Genomic DNA, 11336 nt, shown 5'->3' with positions numbered 1-11336 from the left:
CGCAATCCCGTCAGACGAGTGACCCCGAGGCTGGGGCCGTCGGGGCTCGATTGAGTTTAGAGACACCCGAGCGATTCCGGAAATGGCCGAGCGTGCTCCAGCACGACTGGCGGAACAGAGACTGAGGAGTTTGTGGAAGGAACCGAGCGTGCTTGGTTCCAAATGAGGCCTAAGGAGTTCAAACCCAGAGACAGAAATTGCCGAAATGGACGGTTCCGGAGGGCGGGTGAGGCGGCCCCGAACTCAAGGAACAGAAAGCGGCGTAGAAGAGAGGCTATCACAGAAACATAGGGCCGAGGAGCCTGGGTTGAAGGCGTTTCCATGGCAGCCCTGAGCGTCCGGAAGCAGCTGAAAGAACTCCGGCCCTGCCACTCACTGCTAGCACACGCCCAACTCGGGACCAGATGCAGACGACTGTTTCCGGAAATAGCCGAAGACACTCAGATAGGGGCGTGGCCAAAGGTTTCGGACACTAACTAGAACTCCGGAAGTAACCGAACGCTCGGTCTGGGCTAGGTTTGGGTGGGGACCAGGGAACTTTTGGGGACACAGCCCAAGCGGATATAGAAAGGACACAAAACTTGTTTATCAAGGTTTTATTAACACAGCCCAGAGCCCCAGATGGGTGTCTGGATGAAGCTTTTAAGGGTAGAGCCAACGATGGGTACTCAGAGAGAAGGTAGCAGGAGGCCAGGACCAGAGAATCTGTGATGAACTCCTGAGCAGCCTTCAAAACCCATTTCAAATGACTTTGAGCCAAGGGTCTGTTTTCACCCCGCTCCCCTCACTCTTTCCTTACTCTTTTTTTTGTCCCTTCACAAATCCAGACACTGGACCTCCTGTTTGTCAATGTGGATTTTATTCACTGTCAGCTCCGGGATGGAAGAAGGGAGCAAGTCATGCATAGCCTTGGTCTAGCTCCAACACCAGGCAATGCTGGGCCAGGGGGAGGGACGCAGATAGGGCTGCGGTATTTGGAAAGTGCCATTACCATGTGGGGCACAGCAATCTTGCCAGCCACCTCTAAATGGGAAACGGAGGCTCTGAGATGCCCCTGTGGTCCACACGACATCACAGGCTGGCTGGAGTCAGCTGTATCTGATACCAGACTCTGCATTCAAGTTCCGTTGACAAGGCCCACAAGAAGGCCTGGCTGCATGACTCTCCACCCACACCAGGTCTCAGCTATTTGTCTGTAAAATGGGGGTGACGATACCACCTCCAGGCTTCTCAAGGCCAGCTGAGGGAGAAGCCACAAGTAAAAGCGCTTGGCACACAGTAAGTGCTTAATCGTCATTGGGATTAGTTTTGTAAACATAAGGAAACTCAGGCACAGAGTGGGAAAGCCATTTTCCCAGAGCCAAATAGTGAAGCCAAGATTCAAACTCGGGCCTCACTGCCTCCCCTCCCACCCCCATTGGGTTTTCCCACTCGAATTTCATCCCAGGGAGGCTCTAACATATCGAGGGAACCATGATGTGTTTCAGAAACATCATGGTCCACAGCTAACCCTGGTGGGCATCAAATATGTGAAATCTTATCCAAGGGGGATATTCTTCTCCTGCCCTGGCAGTGCCCTTTGAGGCCTCTGCCTCCTGGGGCATTAGTGTCAACCTGTGGAGTGGGTGATCCTTTGCCTAGATCTATTCATCTATCAAAGCCCCAGTTTCCATATCCCCTAAATCCACAGGACTGGAGGCAGACTCTAGCCAGGCTGGACCACAGATGAGGTTACCATGGTGGGAAGCAGCCGTCAGCATCCAGTCCATCATGAAGATGACTTTGTTTTGTGGTGGAAGGGAATCAATTACAGATTCTCCCGGTCACATCCAAACTGGGTCCAGACAATTGAGCTGGGCTGCAATCCTTCAAATAGGTGGGTCTTGCTTGGGTCAAGGATGGGATCAAGTAACACACAGAAAACTTTAAAAGTACAGAACAACAAGAAAATACGAACACATGTGACTTGTCCAAAGTGCTTCCTTTAGAGTCCTGGGGGCAGGGTCTGCATGGGGCAGGCCCTGGACAGCTGCTGTCACAGGGGCAGCTTTGTCTAGCCATCGCTTATAAAAAGTAATAAATTAGTCGCAGGGATTTGCTGCTATTTACAGTGCCACCATCACCTCCCATTCCTGCCTTATAGCCCCTGATGGATCAGAGGCTACCAGAACACCAGGGAGGCGCTGCATTCCACCTTCCAGTAAGGACCATGATGGCTTCCTGCCTTCTGGGTGACACAAGCTAGTGGCTTAGTCTCCATCCAGGTGCCACTTGACTTGAAAAACCTTGCACATTAAAAACCGCATGACTTCCAGGCCGGGGGGAGGCCAGGTAGGAAGGATCAGTCCTTCGCTGCGGGTCCCAGGGCTCCAAGTACAGCCTCGGCACCCTCCACTGCAATCTGAGGCACCACAGCAGGTACCCCAGCGGCCTCCTCTGGCGGCTCGTCAAAGCTCACCTCCTGCACAGCCTCCTGCTTCTTGAAGGAGTCTCGGCGCTCGGACAGATGCAGCCGTCGCATGACCACCAGCTCAGAGTCTGGCCCGCGGCTGCGACGACCCGGCTCCCCGTCCAGCCGCTCCCCTGCACCCAGCTTGTCAGCTGACTGGCCCCGGCGCAAACTTGGGGACCAGGCAGGTGTGGGCGGGTGCCCCGGCAGGGGTGAGGGTGAGCGGGGTGGGGGTGCAGGCACGGGTGGGCAGGCCAGCGGGGAGGGCGGGATGCTGCTGGTGGACTTGCGGCGGCCAGCCTTGGGACGGGGTGGCCCTAGCTTGGCAGCCAGGCCGTGCAGGGAACTGGGGCGGGTGTGGCTAGCAGTGGCTGGAGAGGCAGGGCTGCTGGAGTTCGGAGATGCACTGGGTGGGGATGCAGTGTCTGTGGGTGACAGGAGAAAGTCAGGGCCACTGGCCTCATGTCCCCAGCCTCGAAGTGGGGCCTTGGGACTGACTGCACCTGCCAAAGCCCACATTGTTCCCTGTGGCCACCTATCATGCCTGCTTTTCCTGCTTCCTGTTTGCACAGGCTGTTCCCTTAGCTTAGATGTGGTGAACTCCTATTCATCTATCAAAGCCCTAGCTTTGATTCACCCACTTCTCACCTAGTAAACCACCACTCACTGGGCCAAAGTTACCCATTCACAGTCCATCCTTCCATCCAATGAGCCATCCACTCATGGGCCGCCAAAGTTACCCAATAAGGGCCCTGCCTCCTCACCTGAGCTCACCTCCCCATTCCCAGGCCTCCGTCCCAGAGGACCCCTGGTGTGAGGAAGGAAGAGATGGCACAGATCCCACTCGCTTTACAAGGTCAGGGTGGGCAAGAGGGAGAGACAGCAGCTGGGGTTCCCAGGGGGAGAGGGGCGTAGCCCTGCGGTCGTCCTCCAAGAGGCCTTCCCTGCCTCTCCTCTGGGCTGCCTCAGCCTGTCTCACAGACTGGGAGACCTCAGTGTTGGACCAAGTCACCATCCTTTCCTGCCCCGCCCTCTTGCCACGCCCTCTCTGGCTCATACAACATCCATAGCTCCCCACAGCCCCCTCCCCACCAGTTGAATCTCAGCTCTTGGGCTTGATCCATCCCCCAATGGCCCCTCTTCAGCTTTCCCCCAGTTTTCACACCCCTCCTGTCTAGAACCCTTTGCTCATGATGTTCCCTCTGCTGGGCATACCCTTCCCTTTTCCTGTACCTGTCTCTGCCCCTCAGCCCTCCCGCTCCCAGGTTGCCTCTTAGACTCCAGACAGCTGGAAAAGCCCTTCCAGTCATCTGTGGTCATAGCGCCATTCTATCCTCCCATCTGCCTGCTCTCTTCCTGGGCAGCCCTGGGTGCACCCACCTGCTGGGGCATCAGGAGCTGGGCTGCGGCAGGGTGTGTTGGGGCTGGGGGAGAGGCTGTGGGTGGGCGAGCCTGGGAGGCTCTCGTTGGATGACAGGGAGTGGTGGAGGCCGGAAGAAAAGCTGCGGCTGGTGTGGAGCACGGAGGACTGTTTTGAGATCTTCTTGAAGAGTGACTTCCGCCTGTGGGTGAGAACCCAGGGTGCTTCAGGATCCCGCCCCTAGAGGTCCCCCACCCCAGCTGAGAAAGGTCCCCCTTCCACACTCCCTGGCTGCTCACCGGTCCTGTGTCTCCCGTCGGCGGCTCCGCTTGCTTCTGCGTGCCATGCGGCCCTTGGCTACATTCTTCCGGGCGGGGCCCACCTTAATGGATGTGTTCTCCAGGGCCGTGGTCCGGAGGGCAATCTTGTTGCTGCTCTGTAGGCACGATGGGGAGGGGATGCCTCTGTGCTTCCATCCCATGACCCCCACCCACCCGCTTCCTATTAATCCTTCAAAGCCCTAGATCCTATCTATCCAGGTGTCACCTAACGACTCCCCACTCACTGGGTCAAAGATACATGCCCACCATCCGTGTACCCATCCAATAACCTGTCCCCCCACCTGCTGGTCCCAGGAGCTACCCAACCAGGGACCTGCCTTATCTTGTGTCCCCACCCTCAGGTCTCAGCCCCCAAGGACTCCTGGTGGGAGGGAGGCACAGATGGTACAGCACCACAGGATCAGGAAGGGTTTCCTGGGGGAGTGGCTCTGAAGGGTGCTGTTAGGGGCCAAAGAAAGAAGCACATTCTAGGCTGAGGGGAGAGGGGTGCAAGGCTTGGAGTTGGCATGACTGTGGAACAGTGTGGGTAGAGGGGAGACCCAGGGAGAACCAGCAGCAGAGGCCACACAAGAGGGAGTGTGGGGGTCCTGAAAGCCCAGAGGGAAGGCAGGGGGTGGGGGTCCTGGGAGCACTCAGTGTAGGCAGTGGGAGTGGCACCTTCAGCAGCAGCTCCACAACGTCCATGTGTACCAGCCCCAGGACAGACTCCCCATTGATATGCGTGATGAGGTCTCCGGCTTGCAGTCCTGCCTCCTGGGCGGGGCTCCCCTCCTCCACGCTCTGGGGGGAAATGGCAAGGTCAGCAGCCAGGCGAGGGTCCAACAGCAGGAGACCCCATCAAGCTGCTGCCACTCATGCTGACTCAGTTTCCCTGACCTTGGGTGCTGTTCAGAGACTGACCAGAGGGGAGAGGACGGGCAGAGTCCTGGGCTGGGGGACGAAGGACAACTCACCCACTGTGCGCCTGCCAGCAGGGGTATAAGCTTCATGCCCATTTAGGGTCTCTTTATCCGGCCTTGTTTCTCTTGCCCAAACCCCTTCCCATAACTGATAGCAAAGGCACAGAGGGCATGAGCTCCCTGCCCTGGGCCCCCAAACCTCACAGACTAGAAAACACACCTCACCAGGCCAGAGGCAGCCTCAGACCAGGTCAGGCTGTCCCCCCCACCGCCCCAGGCCAGCTCACCCAGACGACATGGTGTACAGTGTAGATGTCACTGTCGCCCATGTAGACACGGATGGCCCGCAGGCTGAAGCCGTACTTCTTGCCAGAGCTGTGGATGATAATGGGGGGCCGCAGGCTGCCACACACAGGGGACGGGTCTCGGCTGGGAGATGAGTCACGGGACGACGGGTTTGAGGACAATGAGCGTGGGGACAGGGGGCTCATGAGGGGGCCACCACTGCCATCATCTGCAGGAATGAAAGTTCGGGAGAGGGGTCACTCCCTCGTGCGCCTCCCCATAGGGCACCTTCCCCTCCCACTGCGCCGACCACTCCAGCTGTTAAACTGCTGCTCCAATGCCCCAAGTGTGGTACCCCACCGGACCTTTGCACATGTAGTGCTCTGTGCTAGGCATGCCAGTTTCCCAGATCTCCTTGCGCCCAGCTCCTTCCCCTTTTCTGGGGCTCAGGCCCTGCATGACCTTGAAGGTCCCCTTCCAGCTCCAGACACCCCAGCCAAAGCAGACCCCACCTCGTGGTTAAAATGGACATGGACCCCACCCATGGTTAAATTAAGCAGAGATAAGGCTGGGCCATGGGCGTTACCGGCGGTGATGATGAGTGACAGGGCAGACACTGAGGCAGACTTGGGCACCCGGCCCCCACTGGGGGAAGCCCTAGACTTCTCAGGGGCTGGGTCTCGTGGGCCCCCAAGGCGGCGGCCCCGGCCAGCATCCAAGGCCCTGGGTGTGGACTGTCGGGCACCAGTGCTGTTGCTCCGTAGGCGTGCATGGCTGAGGGCGGCGGGATCGGCTAGGGGGTTTACAGGGTGAGGGGGTCAGTCTGGCACTCCCATCTCACCACTCGGCCCCTCTGTCCTCAGGAGGCAAGGGCGGCGTGGACACAGTCCAGCCTCCTGGCCTTTGTCCAGGCAGTTCCTTCTTCCTGCAAAACCTTCCTGCATTGCTCTCCCTGGAAAGCTCCACTCTTCAATTCCCCTCCTCCAGAAAGCCTTCTCTCCACCCATCAGACCCCTAGCTACTCTTTTGGAAGCCCTCAGCCCTGTCCCTGTCTCTCTAGTCCCATCCTGACCCAATGAAGCTGGGGCTCCTTGAGGGCCAAGCTGAGGCCTGAAGCCTCTCTAGAGCCCTGGCCTTTCCTATCTTAAAGATTTTATTAGAAAAGTCAATGTTCCCTTTAGAACTCCTACTCATCCTCAAAACCCATCTCAAATAGCCCTTCCCCGGGGGAACGTTCCACGATACCACCCCTCCCACCCTGGACACCACCTACCAGAGAGGCTTGAGGACTTGGGCATCACTGGAGTGGCAGCTGGGGGTGGGTCAGGCTCTCCCAGAATGAAGACGGGCTTCTTGGGGCCCACAGGGCCTAGGCTGGCTCCCTCATCCTCTGATGAGAAGGCAAACTTGGGCATCGTGTCCAGGCTGATGGTGCTCAGGAGAGATGGGCTGGGTCCCCGCTCAGGCTGGGAAGAGGATGAGTGGCAGGAGGAACTAGAGGACGTCCAGGACCTCAGCCTGAAAGGGAAGAGCCCAAGTCACACTTGCTAAGTGCCCTCACTCCAGGATACCCAGTCATCCCCAGTAGCCACAACTTAACTCTCAGCCTAGAGTCAGGGAAATGTGTAAATAAGTGTGAGTTCTCTCTGCTTGCTCCATTCTCTGTGTCTATCCGGAGAATTCTTATTCATCTTTTAAAACCCAGCTTCCAATGTCCATCCTCTAGCTGACACTGATTATTTCTATTGAGTCTGGACTTTGAAAGATGACTAGAAGTTCATGAGCAGAGGGTATTCTGGACAGAAGGAACAGTCAAGCAGAAGCCAAACAGTGTGATGGTGCATGGCTGTTTTATGTTGGGTGTGGTTAGAAATGCAAAGCCAAAGGGAGTGATGATAGGGGCCAGGGAGGCAGGGGACTGACAGGCTGGCCAGTATGTTTGACCCTTTTCTACTGGGCCACTGGGAAGCTCTTTCCAATGTTAGATTTTGTGGCTCCACCTCCTAGCAGGCTTGGAGGCTGGATCTGCTTATACTGCCCAGTTTACCTACCGGACATCAGTGCTCTGCTGGTGGCCATCCTCCCCCTCACTGCGTTCCCACCCTTCTTCCCGGTCCTCACTAAAGCTCCGTTCAGCAAAGGTAGGGGTAGGTTGCACAGCTAGGAACTCAGAGCTGCTGTAGACCTGGGAAGTAATAAAAAATAACAGTAATAACAACGGAGACAGGAGCCGCACCCGCTTCCTACATGCACTGGGCTCGGGGAGGAAGGCCAACCCACCCGCTTCCCTGTGATTCACTTCCTTAAATCTTTCCTCAGCATGTGCCTAAAGACAGCAGAGTCTGTAGCCTACTGTACAGGTGAGAAACGGAGGCTCCGAGGGGCCCAGCCACCAAGGGTGCCATAGCCAGGGTTTCTGTCGCTGGCTACCATACCCTGCCCAGGCCCACAAGTAGTGCAGAGGGTTTTTTCATCCAATTATAAACAAAGGAAGGAACTTAACGTAAGCTTGCGAAGTTACAAAATGACACCCAGCATAGGAGTTCTAGTTACAACAGCCAATAAGTGGCAACAACCCAAATGTCCATCAGCTAGCTGATGAAGGATAAACACAATGTGGTCCATCCACATGATGGAATTGTTACTCGGCCGCAGGAAGGAATGAAGCGCTAACACACGCTATAATATGATACATCTAGAAAACGTGCTGAGTGAGAAAAGCCAGCCATAAAAGCCCATCTAGTATGTGATGCCATCTTTATGACATGTTCAGAAGAGGCAAACCCACAGCGACAGAAAGCAGACTGGTAGTTGTCAGGGGCTGGAGGAGGAGGGATGGGGAGTAACTGCTGATGAGGTTGACAAGGTCTCCCTTGGGGGTGATAGAAATGTTCCGAATGATTCTGGTGAAGATGGCACAATATTGTTTAAACGTGCTAAATGTCACTGAATTGTACACTCTCCAATGGCTAATGCCGTATAGTTTACATTGTGTGTGTTTTACCACGATGAAACAAATGCAAATAACTAAACATCTCACGATATTTGCTGAGCACTAGTTGTATCCAGAGCCCGGCCCCCACCTTACTAAACCGGTGGGAGCAGGAGGAGAACTGGGGGATCTCCGTGGACGACTCCTCATCGTTGGTCTCCTCATCCTCAGAGCCCAGATGCCGGTACCGTTCTGATCGCGCTGCGGGAGGAGAGGCACATGCAGCCCGTGTGAGGTGGCTGTGAGGGCGGGGGGTGTGGGTAGGGGGTGAGTAAAGGGGGAGGGCAAGTGTGGCAAGGGCCACCACCAGGGCAAAGGCCGAAGGCTGCGAGGGGGGACCACAAGAGGCTTGGGCAGCAGAATGAGTATCTGAGAATCCATCCCAGCCATGTCCCTAAACGCTTTGGGACCATTGCTGGGAATTTTTGTGTTTGAGCCTTAGTATTCTTACTTTTGAAACAGGTTACCCAGAATTAGGAAAATTGTGTACCTAAAACATAAAGTATGTTCCTTACTTTACAGAAGGGAAACAGACCCTCAGAGAGGACCTCTGACATGCCCAAGACCACACAAGTTCTGGAGGAGGCGCTGGACAATGAGGGCCTTTGCTGTGTTTGCCCAGAACCCTGAGTGGGAAGAACCCACGGAAGTACCTGAGGGGACCCCTCCACAAAAGCTCAGCAAGGTACCCACCCTCCTGTGTGATACAGGGCTCCATGCTGGGAGGTGGAACATGCTAGAACACCTCAGGCAAGGGTCTGCCACACTCAGTGCCTTGGTTTTCTCTCCCGCAATTTGAGGGGGTGCCGTGCCTCGTGAACCCAGAAGTACAAGAAATCCCAGCGGGGGTGGGGAGGGCAGACCTGCCCTAGCTTCTCAGAAAGCTCCAGAAGTTGCAAGTTCCAGGTCCAAGGTGAGGCGCCGAGCCTGGGTGGAGACCCTAGCAGACAACCCTCCCCTCCCAGAACCCCCACTCACTATCGAAGTAGCTGGTGTCATCCTCGGCTTCGAGCTGTGGCACAAACTCGGCCTTGTGTCGCAGGAGACCAGCCCAGTCCAGTGTCCAGAAGAAGGGGTGCTGCTTCACCTCATGGGTGCCGCCTGCAGACACACCCAGCGGAGTTCTGTGGGTCCCCACCCCCATGGCCCCCTGGGCCCATGGGGGACCAAAACTTGGCTAACACAGAACCAGAAAGATGGGAGCGGAAGCCAGCAGCCACTGAAGAGCCCAGAGAATTGAGCTAGGGCTCGAAGCCAGGCCCTGCTCTTCCCTCTCCTGGATGTTGAGATCCCACCATCCACAGAAACCCCCGAGACTTAGAAGGGCTTCCTTCCCGGGCCCTTTCCACGTGCTTCCATGGAGCAGAGCTGACTGCGAAGGTTCCACAACCTCAGCCCTGACCATTCTCTCCCATGGCCAAGTTTCATCGTGAACATGAGCTGCCGTGGCCATGGTAATGACTGGCTGCACGTATCAAATAGTTCCTTAACCAGTCATTAAGTGGCTGGGAAAACTGGGACAGTGGGAGCCATGGGGCTGGGCCTTTGAGGACCTTAGGACACAGCCCCTGGTGATCTTACAGGCTCACATACTCACTCAGCCTCAGTGTCCCCAGTCTGTACCAGACCCTGCTACCTGCTCTTCCTTCAAGGTCTTAAGTTAATGCCTGGCAAATGCCTGTGCATCTTTCAAAACCCCAGCCCCAAGTCCCCCTCCTTCAGGCAGCCTTTCAAGTAGAGCTTTTGTTTGCCGCAGGCCCCATACTTACCAGTGCCCAGACGGTCCAGTGGGTTCTGCCGGAGCAGCCTGGTGATGAGGTCTTGGGCGTCAGCTGGAAGGGCCTCCTCCCCCTCTGGCCACAGGATCTCATCTACATTGAGGGGAGGGAGTGAGGGGGGTGGGATAGTCCTGCCAAGCACCTCCCACTACTGCCCCTCACTCACTGTGCTCCAAGCCACTAGCCTCCCCTGCTCCTCCCACACGCCAGAATCCGTCCCACCTCACAGCCTTTGCTCTGGCTGCACTCTCTGTCCAGAGCACCTTCCCCTCTTCTCTGTCTGTGGCTCCCTCTCACTCCTTCAGGCCTTTGCTCATAAGTCATCTAGGAGGCCTCCACAACTTGCTATTTAATGCAGCGCCCCCTCCCTTTGGTCTGCTTCTCCTTCTTGGCATTTTTGGCCTCTAATTGCTCCAAAATTTGCTTCTGTATCTCGCTGTCTGTCTTCCTGCTGGACCGTGGGCACCACAAGGGCTGTCTATTTTGCCCCTGCTCATGTCCCCAGTGCCCAACTTGGGCCAGGCATATCATAGGTGCCCTCTCCACACATGGGGCTGCTCCCCTCGCTAGCGTAGCTAGGGAAGAGCCCCTGTGTGGCCGAGACTCAAAGCTGGGGTGACAGAGGATGGAGAACGCACCACTGACCACCTGGCCAAAGAGTTCCTCAGGGGTATCTCCAAAGAAGGGCACGCAGCCCACCAGGAACTCGTAGAGGATGATGCCCATGGCCCACCAGTCCACCGGCTTGCCGTAGCCCTGGCGGAAGATTACCTCAGGCGCGATGTACTCGGGGGTCCCGCACACCTGGGCAGGCAGAACAGGGAAACTGAAGGCGGCCCCCAGATTGGGAGGGTCCTCAGGAGAACCTGAGAGGCCAGGGCCAGGCTGGGAATAAGGGGTGGGTAGAACTGCAGGGGGCATTTTCATTTCTCCTTTTCTCAGCCGAGTCTTGCCAGGTTCCAGGGTCAGAGTCCAGACCAAGGGGGCCCAGCACCCAGGACTCCTGCCCACCCGCCCACCTGCTTGTCCACGAACTCCCTGGTGTCCTTCTCGATGTGGCCCTCGTAGAGGTTGGTGGCCATGCTCATGAGCCCGATCTTGGACAGGCCGAAGTCGGTCAGCTTGATGTGGCCAAGCGAGGTGATGAGCAGGCTGTGGGCGGGCAGGCAGCACGCTCAGGGCTGGGGGCCCCGGCACTTGGTGCTTCCTGCTGCCCTTGAACTTGGCTCCAC

At 56.7% G+C, this 11336-nt stretch overlaps 1 protein-coding gene across 17 annotated transcripts in view; it reads right to left on the bottom strand.

Moving 5' to 3' along the window:
* Positions 1-581: 581 nt before the first annotated feature.
* MAST3 (microtubule associated serine/threonine kinase 3) overlaps positions 582-11336 on the bottom strand; it is a 35588-nt gene continuing 24833 nt past the window's right edge. For 16 of the 17 annotated variants that reach the window (XM_081076859.1, XM_081076863.1, XM_081076860.1 and 13 more), the window contains 13 exons: positions 11124-11256; positions 10743-10908; positions 10096-10197; positions 9305-9427; positions 8418-8527; positions 7386-7519; positions 6608-6852; positions 5921-6127; positions 5337-5563; positions 4808-4930; positions 4109-4245; positions 3830-4011; positions 582-2874 (listed from right to left, as the gene is read on the bottom strand). In XM_081076859.1, coding sequence (XP_080932985.1) covers positions 2342-2874; positions 3830-4011; positions 4109-4245; positions 4808-4930; positions 5337-5563; positions 5921-6127; positions 6608-6852; positions 7386-7519; positions 8418-8527; positions 9305-9427; positions 10096-10197; positions 10743-10908; positions 11124-11256 — 2422 coding nt within the window. In that variant the 3' untranslated portion in view covers positions 582-2341. The remainder of the gene's footprint in view (positions 2875-3829; positions 4012-4108; positions 4246-4807; positions 4931-5336; positions 5564-5920; positions 6128-6607; positions 6853-7385; positions 7520-8417; positions 8528-9304; positions 9428-10095; positions 10198-10742; positions 10909-11123; positions 11257-11336) is intronic. The other variant, XM_081076869.1, reaches the window with a different exon arrangement.

Source organism: Rhinolophus hipposideros, assembly GCF_964194185.1.
Source record: "Rhinolophus hipposideros genome assembly, chromosome: 16".
Lineage (NCBI taxonomy): Eukaryota > Metazoa > Chordata > Mammalia > Chiroptera > Rhinolophidae > Rhinolophus > Rhinolophus hipposideros.
Note: the sequence above shows the minus strand (reverse complement) of the source record. Positions and strands in the feature narration are given on the sequence as shown.